The sequence below is a fragment of the Ursus arctos genome, unplaced genomic scaffold, assembly GCF_023065955.2.
Source record: "Ursus arctos isolate Adak ecotype North America unplaced genomic scaffold, UrsArc2.0 scaffold_1, whole genome shotgun sequence".
Classification (NCBI taxonomy): Eukaryota; Metazoa; Chordata; class Mammalia; order Carnivora; family Ursidae; genus Ursus; species Ursus arctos.
In genome coordinates, this window is record NW_026622763.1 from 94418526 (window position 1) to 94434517 (window position 15992).

At 41.8% G+C, this 15992-nt stretch overlaps 1 protein-coding gene across 1 annotated transcript in view; it reads left to right on the forward strand.

Moving 5' to 3' along the window:
* The first annotated feature begins 2092 nt into the window (after nt 1-2092).
* Nucleotides 2093-15992, forward strand: part of MOGAT1 (monoacylglycerol O-acyltransferase 1) — a 35853-nt gene continuing 21953 nt past the window's right edge. The window contains exon 1 of the mRNA XM_026491832.4: nt 2093-2348. Coding sequence (XP_026347617.2) covers nt 2255-2348 — 94 coding nt within the window. The 5' untranslated portion in view covers nt 2093-2254. The remainder of the gene's footprint in view (nt 2349-15992) is intronic.

The window sequence follows — 15992 nt, forward strand, 5'->3', positions numbered from 1 at the left end:
GAACCTCTTGAAGGACATTCCATTGAAACTACCATTATGCTGGCCTTCTATGGACTTTAACCAGATCTGATCACTCTCAATGAATCATGGTAACCATGATGTTTGAGTTTCATGAATGTGTGGGTGCGTGTGTAAGAGAGAGAGAAAGAAAATATTTGCCTTTATGATGAATGCACCTTGTGAAAACTGGCACAGTGACCTTTGTCCTAAACTATCCCCTCTGAGAACTCTCAATCTGGGAAGAATACTATTTCCTTTTCAACTTAAAGACAGGAACATCTTAGCTTAGGCTACAGCAAAATATGTTATGGCAAAACATGCTCTTCCTGTTAGTAGAAATTAGCTGTCTCGAAATGCACAGGAAAAAAAGCTAAAACAAGGAAGTGATTTTAAAATAGTCATTTCCACGCATGGGTTTTGTAACCAATGAGGCAATCTGAACGGTCATCTTCTTATTCCTTAACTAGAGCTGAGACCTGGAAAGAGGAACCACTCTCGGTTGGTGGAATCTCAGCTCTCCAAGCGGGACAGCGTTGATTTCCTATCCTCAGGATCTCATCAGAACTTGCCACAGCATAGGTGTTTCATATATTGTGGTTGAATTCTTTGAAAATTTATGTATGTTTTATTCACTCACATATACCCAATGCCAAGCCACCGTATGTGGTTGGTAAATATTTGTTGATTGAATGAATAATCCCAACCCAACCTATGACACATTTGGTGCCTGCATTCTTCTGCTCACTGTTCTGTGACTTCTCCATTTCAATGACATTCCCTTCCTTCCTTGTGCTGTCATATAAGAAGCAGCAGCTATGTGCTCAGGCTCTGGAAACAGACAAACCTATTTTCAAAACACAGACACTGAGTTCTACTACTTAATAGGTGAACAATTCATTTCTCCTTGTGGTCTCGATTTCTTCGCTGGTAAAGAATAATAGTATCTAGACTGGAGAGCTGTTGTGGGGTTTACATCAGACATAGCACTGTAAAGCATGAGCACAGTACTTGCTAGGTGGTAAGCCCTCAGTAATATACATATATATATATATATATATATTTTTTTTTTAACGCAAACACATTCAGACCTCGTACTTCTCCAAATATTATGATGCCCACACACAAAAAAGAGCAAAACAAGCGGTGGCTTCCAAACTGGGTTTTGTGAAACCCTCCCAGCTTCTGAAACTGTTTAATTTCATTTTGCTACAAACACAGTCGCTTTGGAAAGGAGGGAGATGCTGAGGAGGTGGGTTCCCTATATATTTTCTTTGAATTTCAGCCACAGGTCCTTTGCATATGTGCTTTTCTTTGGACGACTCCCAGTTAACAAGATTCACCTTTATACCTCAAGGTCACTTCAGAGACTTCCCTGACCTCCCGCCTAATTCCTAGAACCTTCCTTCAGTCATTCATAGTAGGGTTTCACTTTGCAATTATACACCCAGTTGTGTGGTTATTTTGCTTAATGTTTGTCTCCGCCCATAATTTGTACTGAGCAGAATCAATGAGTGACTAGGTTACCAGGTATATGCTCAGGGCCCAGAATGCTTCCCGGCCTGGGGAAGGTATTCAGTCAGTCTCTGTTAAATGATGAAGAGATGAAAGGTTTCCAGGACTAGTGTAGGGATCTGAGTGCCCAAGAGAGGAGGCCAGATCACTACCTCCCCTCTCCCCCGCGGACACACCCCTATAAACACAAGAGCACCCCGCGTGCATAGAAGCTAAGTCCCGCACCTCCTTCTATCTGGTGGGTGATTCCTTGAACTAACCCTTCCCCAGCCAGAGTGTTCGGAGGAAGGGGTGGGTTTAAGGGCGGATACTGAAGGTGATCGATCAGCTGAACAATGGTCAGATCCTGGTGGAGATCACAGGTCCTCCGCAAGGCTGCAGAAGCCCACTCTGCCGAGCTCGGGCTGGCCCCCAGCTGACCCCTCTCGCCATCCCTAGTACCCACAGCGGCACGCCCTCCCCAGCGCCCGGGCGCTCCGGCCAATGCGCCCGGGAGCGCCAGCTGCACCGGGGCCCGGGCGCGCGCGATTGGCAGCCCCCAGCCTCAGCCCTACCGCCCCACCCCCCACCCCCCGGACGAAGTCCGGCCCCCGCCTGCTCCGCGGCCGCCGCCGCTTCCCGCTCGCCGCCCCGGGGTAGTCCCGCGCGGGGCCCGGATACGGCCGCACACTCCTCCCAGGCGCCGCGGAGCAACCAGGTTGGAGACGCCCGCAGTCGGCGCTGTCCTCTCCCCGGCCCGAGCATGAAGGTCGAGTTTGCGCCGCTCAACATCCCGCTGGCGCGGCGGCTGCAGACGGCCGCGGTGCTGCAGTGGGTCCTGTCCTTCCTGCTGCTCGGTAAGGACCCCGCGGGCTCCCGGGCGCTCAAGACCCAGGCCAGACGCCGCGGTGCAGGGGGGCTCCGTCTCCTCCCTCGCGGACAGTCCTTGTCCAGAGACGTGCTTAGATCCTCCAGTCCTTCCCGGGTGAGCCAGAACGAGCAGGTCAAAGAGGGAGTTGCAGTTAACTTGGGACTCTTTTGGATTCTCTCTCCACGTGCACCTCGTAGTGAATGCCTGTTTGGCAACTGTTTTCCTCTGTGCCTTTTTTTTTTTTTAATGTGTACCTTACAGTAAAAGGCACAGATGATAATTACACAACTTGATGATTTTTGGCAAATGAATACACCCAAATGTCACCACGACCCAATCAAGCCGTGGAATATTGCACTATAATCCCGCAAAAGTTGGTAAACCCGTTTCCTGAATTGTCGACTCATAAAAAACCAATGCCCAAATATTTACAGCCCGATTCCTTCCTCGTCCCACCCTCCTGACAACTGGCCGTATTGACTTTTCCGTGTTCAAGATCATCCGGGTGCAGAAAGGCACCTTTGTACAAGGCAGGCTGCAGCAAACATCAGTTTGGGTTGGGTGGCTTGTAAATGACTCGACCCAAGGGTGTGTTCTAGCAGGTTCCCAAGTTAATCCCATCGAGAAAGGCACCTTGAGGCTGTCACTAGATGGAGCAGGGCGGCTTACCTGAGCGCTTCTTTTCCTGGAAATTTGTTCAGCTCTTGGAGTAAACGGGGGATGGATGGTATGAAAGGAGGGAGGAACTACCCAGAACTTGCACTCTGCTGAAGGCTAACATCATTTGTATGCTAGAATAAGATCACGGGTTGTATATTGTGGAGGCCATAATGATAACAGTAATGATAAACTCATTGCACTGTTAGAGGTCTACACTTTTGAAATGGTCTCACATTTTGAATGCATAGGTCAGTGGTTCTCCGCCCTGGTTATATATTAGAGTCACTGGGGGAGCTTCTAAAAAATACAGATGCCCAGGCTCCAGCCCTAGAATCTCTTAATTCATTCCATACGGAATGGAACCCGTGCATCCATATTTTGTGTATCTTTGTGACTATATAAATGTGTGTGTGTGTGTCCTCACAAGCCAAACCGTGAGACAGGTGTGGTAGCATTGCACTCCGAGGAGCAGAGGACCACTGACATCATAACAGACACACTTATTGAGGGCTTAGTGTGTGCCACGTCCCATTCTGAGCACTGTTAACCCTGCGATCTTCACAACAGTCCAGTGAGACAATGAGACAAGGAGTGTTCATTCCTGCGCTCATTGGACAGATGAAAAAACGAAGAGGTGAAGTAAATTGTTCAAGGTCACACAGTGAGTTGGAACGGGAGGAGCCGGGTGCAATCCCAAGTATTCTGCCCAGGGTCCCAGGTTTAACTGCTACGTCGCCCACTCCAATGGCTTGAGCTTGGAGACTGTCTTCCTTGCTGATCAGTTGCACACGTTTGGTGGCCCACTGTCCTTTTCTTTCATGGCACTCGTCATTGCTTGTATTTGTGTATGTCTGCGGTTACTTGAGAAAGGTCTGCCTTACCATCCTTGTCCACCAGCTCAGGGAGCATTCAGCACATGCCTGGCCCCTGGAAGGCACGAAATAAATACTTGTTGAATACTGTCTCCACTCTCACCAGAAGGAGGCTATCTGCCCCATGCGTCTCTAGTTGTATTAACCCGCGTAATCCTCACAGCAACCCTGTGAGATAGGCACTACCCCTGGACTCATTTTACAAATAAGGATGCTCCAAGGTGAAGTCAATTGCTCAAGGTCACATGGCTCCAAGTAGGTGCGGGAGCCACAGGTGTCAAATGTGAGTGAACTCGTGACTTAGGTATGACTAATGATTCTTAATTTGAGTCAGGCTAGAGTGGCTTGCAGTTAATTGCTTTTAGTGCATGCATTTGACATTTGTATTACTAGGAGCGTATTATCTTGTACTATATATAGCGGTGATTTTATTTTGAAAACTTTCAAACATGCAAAGAGTAGAAGTGTATGAACTCTCATATACCCATAACCTGGGTTTATAATTATTTTAACAATCTGCCATATTAGTTTTAGGTCTTGTTTTTGCAAAACTATTTTAAAACAAATCACAGTATATTTTAATCCTAAATACTGTGGCATGCATATATAAAATTAAGTATTTTTTACATAATCATAGGCCACTTGTAGCATACTTAACAATTATTGCTTAAAATCAATTAAACTAAGTTCGTATTTCCTAAGTTGTGTCAACAATACACTTTTCTTGGTGATTTATTTGAACCAGGTTCCAAACAAGACCCTTGTGCTACATTTGGTCTTTACATGTCTTTTAACTTAGAACAGTGTTCCCTATTTGTTTTCTTGTCAGTGCTGCACTAAAGCAGACAGGTTATCTGTCCTGCAAAGGTGTCTCCCCTTCAGGGTTTCCCTGTTTGCTTCTTTATAATGTGAACCTGTTCCTCCATCCCATGTATTTCTGATGGAAGTTAGATCTAAGGCTTGATCAGATTTATTTATTTTTAAGAATTTATTCATCTGAGAGAGAGAGCTCGTGAGCACAGGCATGGGGAGTGGGAGTGGGAGAGGGAGAAGCAGGCTCCCCACTGAGCAAGGAGCCAGATGCAGAGCTCGGTCCCAGGACTCTGGGAGCATGACCTGCGCAGAGGCAGACGCTTAAACCAACTGAGCCATCCAGGTGTGCCAAGGCTTGATTAGATTTAGATGAAACCTTTGTGGCAAAACCTCTTCCCAGGCACTGCTGTGTGCCTCACATTGCATTATGTCAGGATGTACGTAATGTCGAGTTGTCCCATTAATAGCAGCTAAGCGTGATCGGTGGGTGCAGATAAGAAGTAATCTGAGGGCTGGTCATTGGCATGTGCAAACAAAAGTTCTCCATTGACCATTGCCCTTTCACCTAGTGGTCTCCAGTAATGATCCTTGTCTGTATCAACTGCTGTTTGGGACTGCAAAATGGTAGTTTTCTTATTCTGTCATTCGTTCCTCACATACTAGCTAGAATTTATGCAAAGAATAGTTTTCCCCCATCATCTAGGGCCATTTGACTACTCTGCAGTTCAGTTCTTACTGGAAAGGTAGGATAAGAGCTTAGTTCTTTCTTTCCATTTAATTATCAATCTTGAAGGAAGGAATCCGTGTAGTAGCTACTTTCAGTGGTGTCAAGAGGGTATTTATTAGTTGTGTACTTTAAGATCTCTAAATCAAAAACTTGGAATGCATTTTTCTTTCCAGGAAATGAGTTTAAGCTATTAGCCCTTGAAATATATTTTAAAAATTGCAGAATGTTTCATTTAGTCCTGAAATCAGACACTCTTTCCTTGAGATAAATGTTAAATACCTGTCATCCAGTCTTATGACATTGTATTAGTTTTAGGTGGATGACATAATGATTTGATACTTGTGTTTATGACAAAATGATTGCCACAATGAGTTTAGTTAACATCTATCACCACACATAGTTACAAATATTCTTCTTCGTGATGAGAACTTTTAAGACTTACTCTTAGCAACTTTCAAATATAATATACTATTGTTGGGAAGCCTGGGTGGCTTAGTCGGTTTAGCGGCTGCCTTTGGCTCAGGCCATGATCCCAGGGTCCTGGAATAGAGTCCTGCATGGGGCTCCCTGCTCAGCAGGGAGTCTGCTTTTCCCTCTCCCTCTGCCTGCTGTTCCTTCTGCTTGTGCGCTCTCTCTCTCAAATGAATAAATAAAATTTTTAAAAAACCCCACAAAACAGTATAATATTGTTGACTATAGTTACCATGCTGTGCCTTCCATTCCCAGGACTTATTTATCTTATAACTGGAAGTTTGTGCCTTTTGACCCCCTTCACTCATTTTGCCCACCTCTCCACCCCCCTGCTTCTGGCAACCGCTAATCTGTTCTCTGTGTCTATGAATTAGTTTTCTGTTTTTATGTTTGTGTTTTTAGAGAGAGAGAGACAGGCAGAGGAGTAGAGGAGCAGAGGCAGAGAGAGAGAGAATCTTAAGCAGGGCCCACGCTCGGCGTGGAGCCTGATCTGGGGCTCAACTTCCCAATCCTGAGGTCATGACCTGAGCTGAAATCAAGTGTCTGACACTCAACCGACTGAGCCACTTATGAATTAGTTTTGTTTGTTTTCTTTTTAAGATTTCCCACACAAGTGAGATCATACAGTGTTTATCTTTCTGTGTCTCACTTATTCCACTTAGCATGTCTTCAAGATCTATCCAATGGTATCACAAATGGCAGGATTTCCTTCCTTTTTTTTTTTTAATGGCTGAAATATATATATATATATAATTATTATTATATAAAATCACATTTTCTTTATCTATGGACACTTAAGTCGTTTCCATGTCTTGACAGCTGTAAGCAATGCTGCAGTGAACACGGGGTGGGGGGGGCAGATTTCTTTTTGAGATGTTGATTTCATTTCCTTTGGATAAATTCCCAGAAGTGGGATTGCTGGATCACCTGCCATCTGATCTTAATATTCAAGGAACTGAAACATTACCTACTAGCTTGTGGGCTACCAGCCTGCTAACTGGAAAGGAAGCTGACAAAGAGAGAGCCAACATTTAATGACCGTCTTCTACCTATAACCGCGTGTGTCAGAGATGAGTAGATTTTTTAGATGAGAAAACGGGAGCTCAAGAGGTTAAGTATCTTGTCTAGGACGGCATTGGATTGGACCATGATCTTTTACTGAATGGGTTTATTTATTTACTTGAGCAGTGTTCTTGAAGTATGGTTGGTATACAGTAAACTACCCATATTCAAAGTATACAGTTTGATAAGTTGACATATATATGTCTCCAAGAAATCATCACGCAGTTAAGATAACGAACATAGCCAACATCCCAAAGGGTTGTCCTATCCCGTTTGTAATCCCTCCGTCCCACTGTCCTTTATCTCCAAACATCCACTGCTGTGTTTTCTGTCCTACAGATAAGCTTGCATTTTGTAGTGTTTTATATAAATGGAGGCATACCGTAGGTACTCTTTTTTTGTGTGGTTTCTTTCACCCAACATTATTATTTCCAGATTAGATCTTGTGTGTATAAATAGTTCACAGCCTTTTTGTTTTGAAGGGGTATTCTCGTGAACGGATACATTGCAATTTGTTCATCTGTTGGCGAATGTTTGGGTTGTAGCTGTTATGAATGATGCTGCTATGAATTTCTGCCCACAAGTCCTTGTAGGAACATGAGCTTTCTTTATTCTTTATTTCCAGACCTGGGAACAGAATGGCTGATCATGGTATGGCAGTTGCAGGTTTTACTTTTTTCTATAAGATTTTAATTATTTATTTGAGATAGAGACAGAGCACACTAGTGTGGGGGAGAGGAAGGAGGGGCAGAAGGGGAGGGAGAAGCAGGGAGCCTGAGACAGGGCTCATCCCAGGACCCTGAGATCATGACTTGAGCCGAAGGCAGACACTTAACTGACTGAGCCACCCAGGGACCCAGGTTTAACTTTTTAAGAAACTGCCAAACTTTGTTCCCAAGTGGTTGTACTATTTTCTGTTCCCACCAGTCAGTTGCTCCAGATCCTTGCCATCACTTGATATAGTCATTTTTAAAAATTGTTCAATTTAATAAATATGTAGTAGTATTTCATTGTGGTTTTAGTTTGCATTTCCCTGATGACTAATGATGTTGAGCATCTTTTCATATGCTTATTTGCTATCTGTGTATCTTACCTTTTAAAGTACCTGTCTAAATCTTTTGCCCTTTTTTAATTGGGTTGCTTGTTTTCTTTCTGTTGGGTTTGGAGAGTTGATTGTGTTCTGGATACAAGTCTTTCGTCAGGTATATACTTTGTATAGAATTTTCTTCCACTCTAGGAATTATCTTTTCATTCTCTAAACAGTGTAATTTAAAGAGCAGGTGTTTTTAATTTTGATGGAGTCCAATTTATCCATATCTTCTTTGTGGATTGTGTTTTTGGTATTTTATGTAGGAATTTTTTTTGCTTCATCCAAGACTAGAAAGATTTTTTAAAATATTTTCTTCTACATATTTTATAGTTTTGGTTTTATATATAGATTTGTGACCCATTTGAGGTTAATTTTTGTATATGTTATAAGGTCTAAGTTCATTTTTTCGGCATATGTATAATCTGGTCATTCCTGCTCCATGTCTTAAAAAACAAAACCAAAATCTGTCCCTGCTCTACTGTAGTGCCCCGTGTCTTTGTCAAAAGTTATTTATTACATGCTCAGCTATCAGAAAGAACGATTTCTCAACATTTGCTGCAACATGGACAGCACTGGAGGAGATAATGCTAAGTGAAATAAGTCAAGCAGAGAAAGACAATTATCATATGGTTTCTCTTATCTATGGAACATAAGAACTAGGAAGATCGGTAGGGGAAGAAAGGAATAAAGAAAGGGGGGGTAATCAGAAGGGGGAATGAAGCATGAGAGACTATGGACTCTGAGAAACAAACTGAGGGCTTCAGAGGGGAGGGGGGTGGAAGAATGGGATAGACTGGTGATGGGTAGCAAGGAGGGCACATATTGCATGGTGCACTGGGTGTTACACGCAACTAATAAATCATCGAACTTTACATCAGAAGCCAGGGATGTACTGTATGGTGACTAACATAATATGATAAAAAAAATAAATTAAAAAAAAAGTTATTTATTCGTATATGGCTGGGTTTACTTCTGGACTCTGTATTCTGTTCCATTCATTTGTTTGTCTATCTTGATGCCAGTACAACGCTGTTGTGATTGCTGTAGTTTATAATAATTTGTGGAATCAGATCTCATTAGCCCTCAGACCTTGGTGCTGTTTTTTCAAAGTTGTCTTGATTATCATATAGATCTTTGTGTTTCCATTTGCACTTTAGAATTAGCTTGTCAATTTCCACACACACACACACACACACACACACAGCCTGCTGGGATTTTCATTGGGATTGATTTTTTTATTGAGATTAATCAGTAGATGAATTTGGAGAAAATTGATAGCTCAAAAATATTGAGTCTTCCACTGTGTGATTTTTTTGTTAAATATCAGAAGTTTTTAAACTTTAGAGCCTATTTAAGAATCACTTGGGGATTTTTGTTAAAATACAAATTCCCCAGAGATTTTGATTCCGTAGGTCACAGGGAGGGGCATTACATTTTTTAAAAAAACTTTTTATTTTGAAATAATTTCAGAAGTACTCATTGTAGAAATTAAAAATTCTAGAAAATTACAACAATTCCAAATATTCCTTCATCAGATTCCCCAAATATTAACATTTTACCATGTTTTCTTTCTTTCTCTGTGCCTGTCTCTCTCTCTCTCCACACACACACACACACACACACACACACACACTCTTACAATTTTTTTTAAGTCTTTAAGGATGTTACAGACATGGTTTCTCTTTATCCTTAAGTACTTCAGTGTGTATTTCCTAAAACCAAGGACACTCTCTTATATAACCACAGTACAATTATCCAAATGAGAAAAATAACTGATCGAGTTCAACAGTCTAATCCATGCATAGACCCTATTCACATTTCGGTAACTGCCCCACAAATGTCCTTTATAGCAAAGGAACCCACATGTTGTATTTAGTTATGTCTCTCTTTAATTATGGTTTTCAGTTTGTAGCTGTATCAAATAGTTGTGTTTATTTTGTCCTTCAGATTGTAAACATTTCAGAAATATTAAGAACATAGGGCTAGTTTCAACTGGATCCTGGTAATTTATGTGCATTCATTAGGTGAAGAAGTAAGTCCAGTCATGAATTTGCTTGTAGACAAGAAAAATGCAGTTCCCTCTCCCTAAAACTTTTAAAAAGCAGTGTGGAGCAGAGAGCTGCAGAATTCTGCCGAGGGGTCTGAGGTTTGTCTTCTATCCTAAGAAACTCTGGGAGGTAAGTTCCCTTAAAACAGGAATTTTAAAAATCAGAAGTATGTTACGCTTACATTCTTATAATCAACAGATGGCTCTGATTGTGTTTTGAAGTACAATGCCTCGGGAACAGGAAAGAAAAGAATATGGTGTGCTAACCTCTGAATTCCATTTTCTTCCTCCGTACTCAGTTACATGGTTAAAATAAGTACAGAAGCACTTTTCAAAGGGGAGAAATGAAGACTTCTTGGATACAAGTGGGAAGGATGCACATACAAATTAAATATTTTCAGTATTTCTTAATATTGGTTGCTATTTTATCCAAGTAAATAAAACTTAGGTCGTTTTCGCAGTATTTTTCTGATGCTGTTTGCTCATGGAAATTTAATAGAATCGTGTTCAAGACAAGAATATTCTTATATCAATAGATTTGTTTACAGTTTTGTTTTCTTATTTCTTTCTAGGGGAGCTATTTTATTTCTTTTTAAAAAATAATCTTTTGATTATAAGATAATTCAGACTAGTTATTAGAGGAATTGAAAAGAGTAGAAGGGCTTTGAAAGATCCTAGAGAGATTCCATATTCTTATTCAGAGGTGATTATTAATATTTGGCATATGTTTTCCTCCTGCTTGCCTGTTTTTAAAACTTACTTTTACTACAGTAATATATGCACTGGAGAACAAACCAAATAACATTTTGGATTGAACCATGTGCCACTGGATTTTTTGAAGGTCTCAAGCAGTCAGTAGGGGCCAATAACATTTATGGAGAGTTTCCCATAGACCATCACTATTCCAAAGGCTTATCTAAGTTTCATTAACCAATTATTTTTCCATGTTATAAACATTACTTTCTTAAATTTTGAAAAACTGATAAACCTAGAACATAAAGGAATTTACCAATTTATGTACATCAGGTCTTTGAAGACGTGCTTATAGGTAAAACATGTTATTAGGATTCATGGACTTTTCAAATTCTGCTGACATTGACGGGGCATTTGCCCTGGATTAGACACCGTACTGTGCCTTTGCATTTGTACTTTCTTGTTCAGCGCCCTTGTACTGCTTGTCCGCATCCCGGTGAGAGCGCTGGAGCCAAATGGGTGAGAGTAGCAGAGGAAGACCATTGCTTCATGCTGCAGAAATGGCATGTGTCCCCCTAAGCACTGAAGGACCCCCCCCACCTCAAAGCGCAGACATTGCCACCACTCTTTGCCAGAAGGCTTCAGTTCACAGAAAAAAATGTAATCTTCATCCCTGATTTTGCTAGAATACTGTTCTATAAAGCTAGGGAAACCTATAGGCAGCATTGAAGCTGAAAGTGGGTCATTGAATCAATCATTCCCTCTACGTGGAAAGGTGGCAAGTCAAGATATTTTTTTTTTTTTTTTTTTTTTTTTTTTTTTGCAAAGGCAGGGCTGGTTCTGTGAGCTTCTAGCTCATTCTCAGCCAGGCAGCAGTGCTTAACCTACTATGATCAGTTATATGTGTGGTTCATATATTCCCTCCCATCTTTTAATTTTGGAAAATTTCAAACCTACAGAAATACTGAAAGAATAGTTCCGTAAACATTTTTTTTTTTGAACCTGGATTCACCAGCTCTTAGTGTTTTTTCCACATTTGCATGTGCGTGCAGTTTCTCTCCCATTCCCTCCCTCCCTCCCTCCCTCCCTCCACACACACTTTGTTATTGTTGCTGTTGAACCATTTGAAAGTAAGAAATTAAGTTGTAGACATCATGGCACTTCATGGTAAATACTATAGACTGTGTCTCTTGAAAACAAGGTTTTTCTGCATAATCACAATCCCATTATCATACCCAAGAAATTTGTCAGTGTTACAATAATCTTATTTAATATATGGCTCATATTCAAATTTCCTTGTCTTCAAATTTTCCTTTAAAGCTAGACCAGCTCCTATACCTTTTATTTGTTTGTTGTTGTTTTAAAGATTTTATTTACTTGTTAGAGAGAGAGAGAGAGGGCACCAGTAGGGGAGAGACAGAGGGAGAAGCAGACACGCTGCTGAGCAGGGAGCCCGACATGGGGCTTGATCCCAGGACCTCAGGATCAGGACCTGAGCCGAAGACAGACGCTTAACCAACTGAGCCACCCAGGCACCCCACCTTTTATTTGTTTTTTAATCTCTTATCACTCTGATATTTTTCTGAATAGCCCTAGCTAATTATCTTATAGAAGGTCTGATTAGAGTCAGGTTGAGCGTTTTTGGCAAAAAACAAAAGTGATGGGGTGTATTTCCCATTAGATCATATCAAGAGGCATCAGGTCATTTTGCCTCTTTATTGGTGAGAATGCCATACGTTTTGGCTGAGCCTTATTTGTTTCTGACTTTTAGTGCTATTGAAGTGGGTAGAATTACAGTAGCTGAAAGGTGGAAACAACCCAAATGTTGAATGGTGGCTGTTGAAGAGATGAATGGGTGAACAAGTTGTGATTCAGCCACAGAGGGGAATATTATGCAGCCCTGAAAAGGAATGAAGTATTGACACGCTTCAGGATGGGTGAACCTCAAACACCTGATGTTAAGTGAAAGTCTACAGAAGCTTACATATTGGGTCATTCCATTTGTATGAAATATCTAGAGTAGGTAATTCCTTAGAAACAATGCAGATCGGTGGTTGCCGGGGACAGAGAAGAGGGGAATAGGGAGTAACTGCCTGATGGGTTTCATCTTTGAGTGATCTAAGTATTTTGTAACTAGGTCCAAGTGGTAGCTGTACAACCTTGTGAATGTATTAAGCGCCACCGGATTGGTTTCTTTAAAATGGTTCATTTCTGTTACGTGAGTTTCACTTCAATAAAAAAAAAAAAGTGAGGGGGAGGCAGCTTCTTGATGATGCAGAGGAAGTGGACTCTGTGGGCATGAAGTTATAACAGGGTATGAATGATAGAGGCTGGCTTGTGGTTTTTCATTCAACAGACACTTTGGTCAAAGCGACTGAAATTCAGGCCTTCTGTGCAACTTGGTCTGTGGTTCAAGACATTTTTAAAAGGTATCAGCATCAGTTTTGAGAATTGCACAGTGTGTTGGAGTAGACTTTTGTATCTTTTCTCTTTAACCTCCCATTCAGAAGAATCATGTTACCGTGGATTGCTTCATGAGATAAAAATAGAAAAGAGAGGCGATCCGGTCACCTAGTTTTTTTTAGTGTTTTCTCCTTTCAATCCAATCTAGGATCACGGGATTTAAAAAGCTATTTTGGTGCTGTTTATGATATGAAAGATTAAAGAATGTATGCAATGTGTGGAGGGGGAGTTTAAATTAGAACAGCTGCTCTGGATGGCGAGCAATCAGAGTGTCTCAAGTGACGAAGGTGTTTCTGCTTGGTGATCCAGGGGTTTCCTGACTGTCCTCTAGGAGTAAACTAAGATGTGGGGAAATGTCGTGCAAGATTTTGTTTATGTAGAAAATTTGTTAGAAGCCCGCATGTTCAAAAAGAAAAGAATGGTTGAATTGGTTTTGCCCTTTAATGGAATGCGAATCAGTCATCAAAAATATCACTTATGAAGAGGTTTTAATACCAAATTGAAAATATAAAACAGCTAGTGTGAGATCACTATAAGAGAGACAATACAGAAATTTTTATTTTTATGTTTTTTTAAAGATTTTATTTATTTATTTGACAGAGATAGAGACAGCCAGCGAGAGAGGGAACACAGCAGGGGGAGTGGGAGAGGAAGAAGCAGGCTCATAGCAGAAGAGCCTGATGTGGGGCTCGATCCCATAATGCTGGGATCACGCCCTGAGCCGAAGGGAGACGCTTAACCACTGTGCCACCCAGGCGCCCCAATACAGAAATTTTTAAAAAATGTGATCAACCGCGTTAAGGAAACATAACCTGTTCATAGGAAAAAAAAAAAAAGGACTGCAAGGAAAATTTTAACAGTATTTTTTATTAACGAGAATGGGGGTGCTATTTTATCTGCTTTTACTTTTTGCATTTTCTAAACATATAATAATAAACACAGTCGCTGTCACACCGGCTCCCATTTGCCAAGTGCTTGCTATGTGCCCGGCACGATGGCATCTCTGCATTTATTTCCCCATAGTCCTTGGAGGCGGGTGCTGTCCCTAGCTCATCTCACAGGTAAAGGCCTTAAGGTTCAAGAAGTAACAGAACTCGCCCCGGGTTAGGCAGCTAGTCGGTGGCAGATTCCGACAGAAGCAGTCCAACTCCAGACCCATGTGTTAACCGTCAGCCACACAGAACGTTTGGTGGCCGTGGAAGAGACATGCAGTGTGTATTCAATTAGTGCGTGTGGGGTTGGGTTGGTGGAACACTGACTTGGTAGCCCGGGGACTTTATTTCTGGATCTGCTCTGGACTCCCTTTGTGGTTCAAATTAAGTTACTCTGCTTTTGGTCTCAGTTTCTCCATCATTAGAGTAAGGAAAACAGAACCTCCCATTTGCCTGATTTCTTACGCTTATGAGCCTGCCTAGGCGCTGTTAATAAATACTTGTAAGTTTCTGGAGCTGTTGCCCTGAGCTAAGACTAGTTTGGTTTTGTTTAAGAAAAGGAAAAAAAAGTGTGATGGGTTTAAGAATTAGGCAAATCCAGGTTCAGGTCTTTTGGACCCTCAAAACCCCTGAGCCTCAGTTTCCACATCTGCAAAATGGGGACAGGACTGTGTCCCGTGAGGGTTCTGAGGAGAGAAAATGCCATTGCCTGTGGGAGGTAGTCGCCGCTCAGCACCTGTCCTCTCCTGTCCCTGCTCCATCTTAGCTCCCCTGATCTGGCGTAGAGTACAGAGTGACGAGACCTACCCAAGTGTCTTTGTACATTTTGGACACATTTTAGTAAAATAAAGAGAAAATTAACCAACAGTGGTAAATTGTCAGCACTCAGACCTGGGTAGACGGAAGCAGGTGAAACAAAAGGAAATGATCCTGGTAGGAATGAGGGCAGAGGACACTCTTCTTGGCCGTGCTTCCGGAGTCATGGAAACTTCGCTGGCCGTTCCAGAATGCAACAAGACACCCTGCAGAGGGGTAGAGGGCACACACTTCCTTCACCTTTCATGCACTTTTCTTTAACAAACTTTAACCTACTCTGGAGGGGGCAGATCAGTCCTCTTACAGGGGTCAATTCTGTAGTTAGGTAAAAATCTATACTGGGATATTTATTGATTTGTGTATCTCCAGGAACAAAAATATGTGTTCTGTTTTTGGCAAAAAAAAAAAAAAATTGTGACAGGTCAAGATGCTGTTAATTAAATGCCATGATGGATGGTTTGGGAATAAAACTCTTTGTAACAAAGTTGATAGGGAGTAGACAGGAGTTTGGGGGGCTGAAATCAGCTCTAAGACCAAGACTGTAGCATATAACAAAAAAGGAAGAGCCAGTGGCACTCCTTGAAGTCATAGTAATGGGTGGATTTATTGAGCACTTACTGTATGCCAAGCTTTATGACTTTATGCTCCCCTCCCCCTTTCTCATTAATATTTCTCTCCCTCTCTTTTTTAAAGATTTATTTATTTCTTTGAGAGAGCATGTGAGTGGGGGGTGGGTGGGAGAGAATCTTAAGCAGGCTCCCCACAGAGCATGGAGCCCACGACCCGGCACTTGATCTCAGGACCCTGAGATCAGGACCTGAGCCGAAATCAAGAGTGAGACGCTTAACCACCTGAGCTACCCGGGCGCCCCATATTTCTCTTATTATAAATATTTGTTAGTATAAGATCACAGACATAAAAAGAAAACGCCTAGCTTAGCTTAATGTATTACTTCAAGGCAAACATTCTTGTCACTACTCCCCA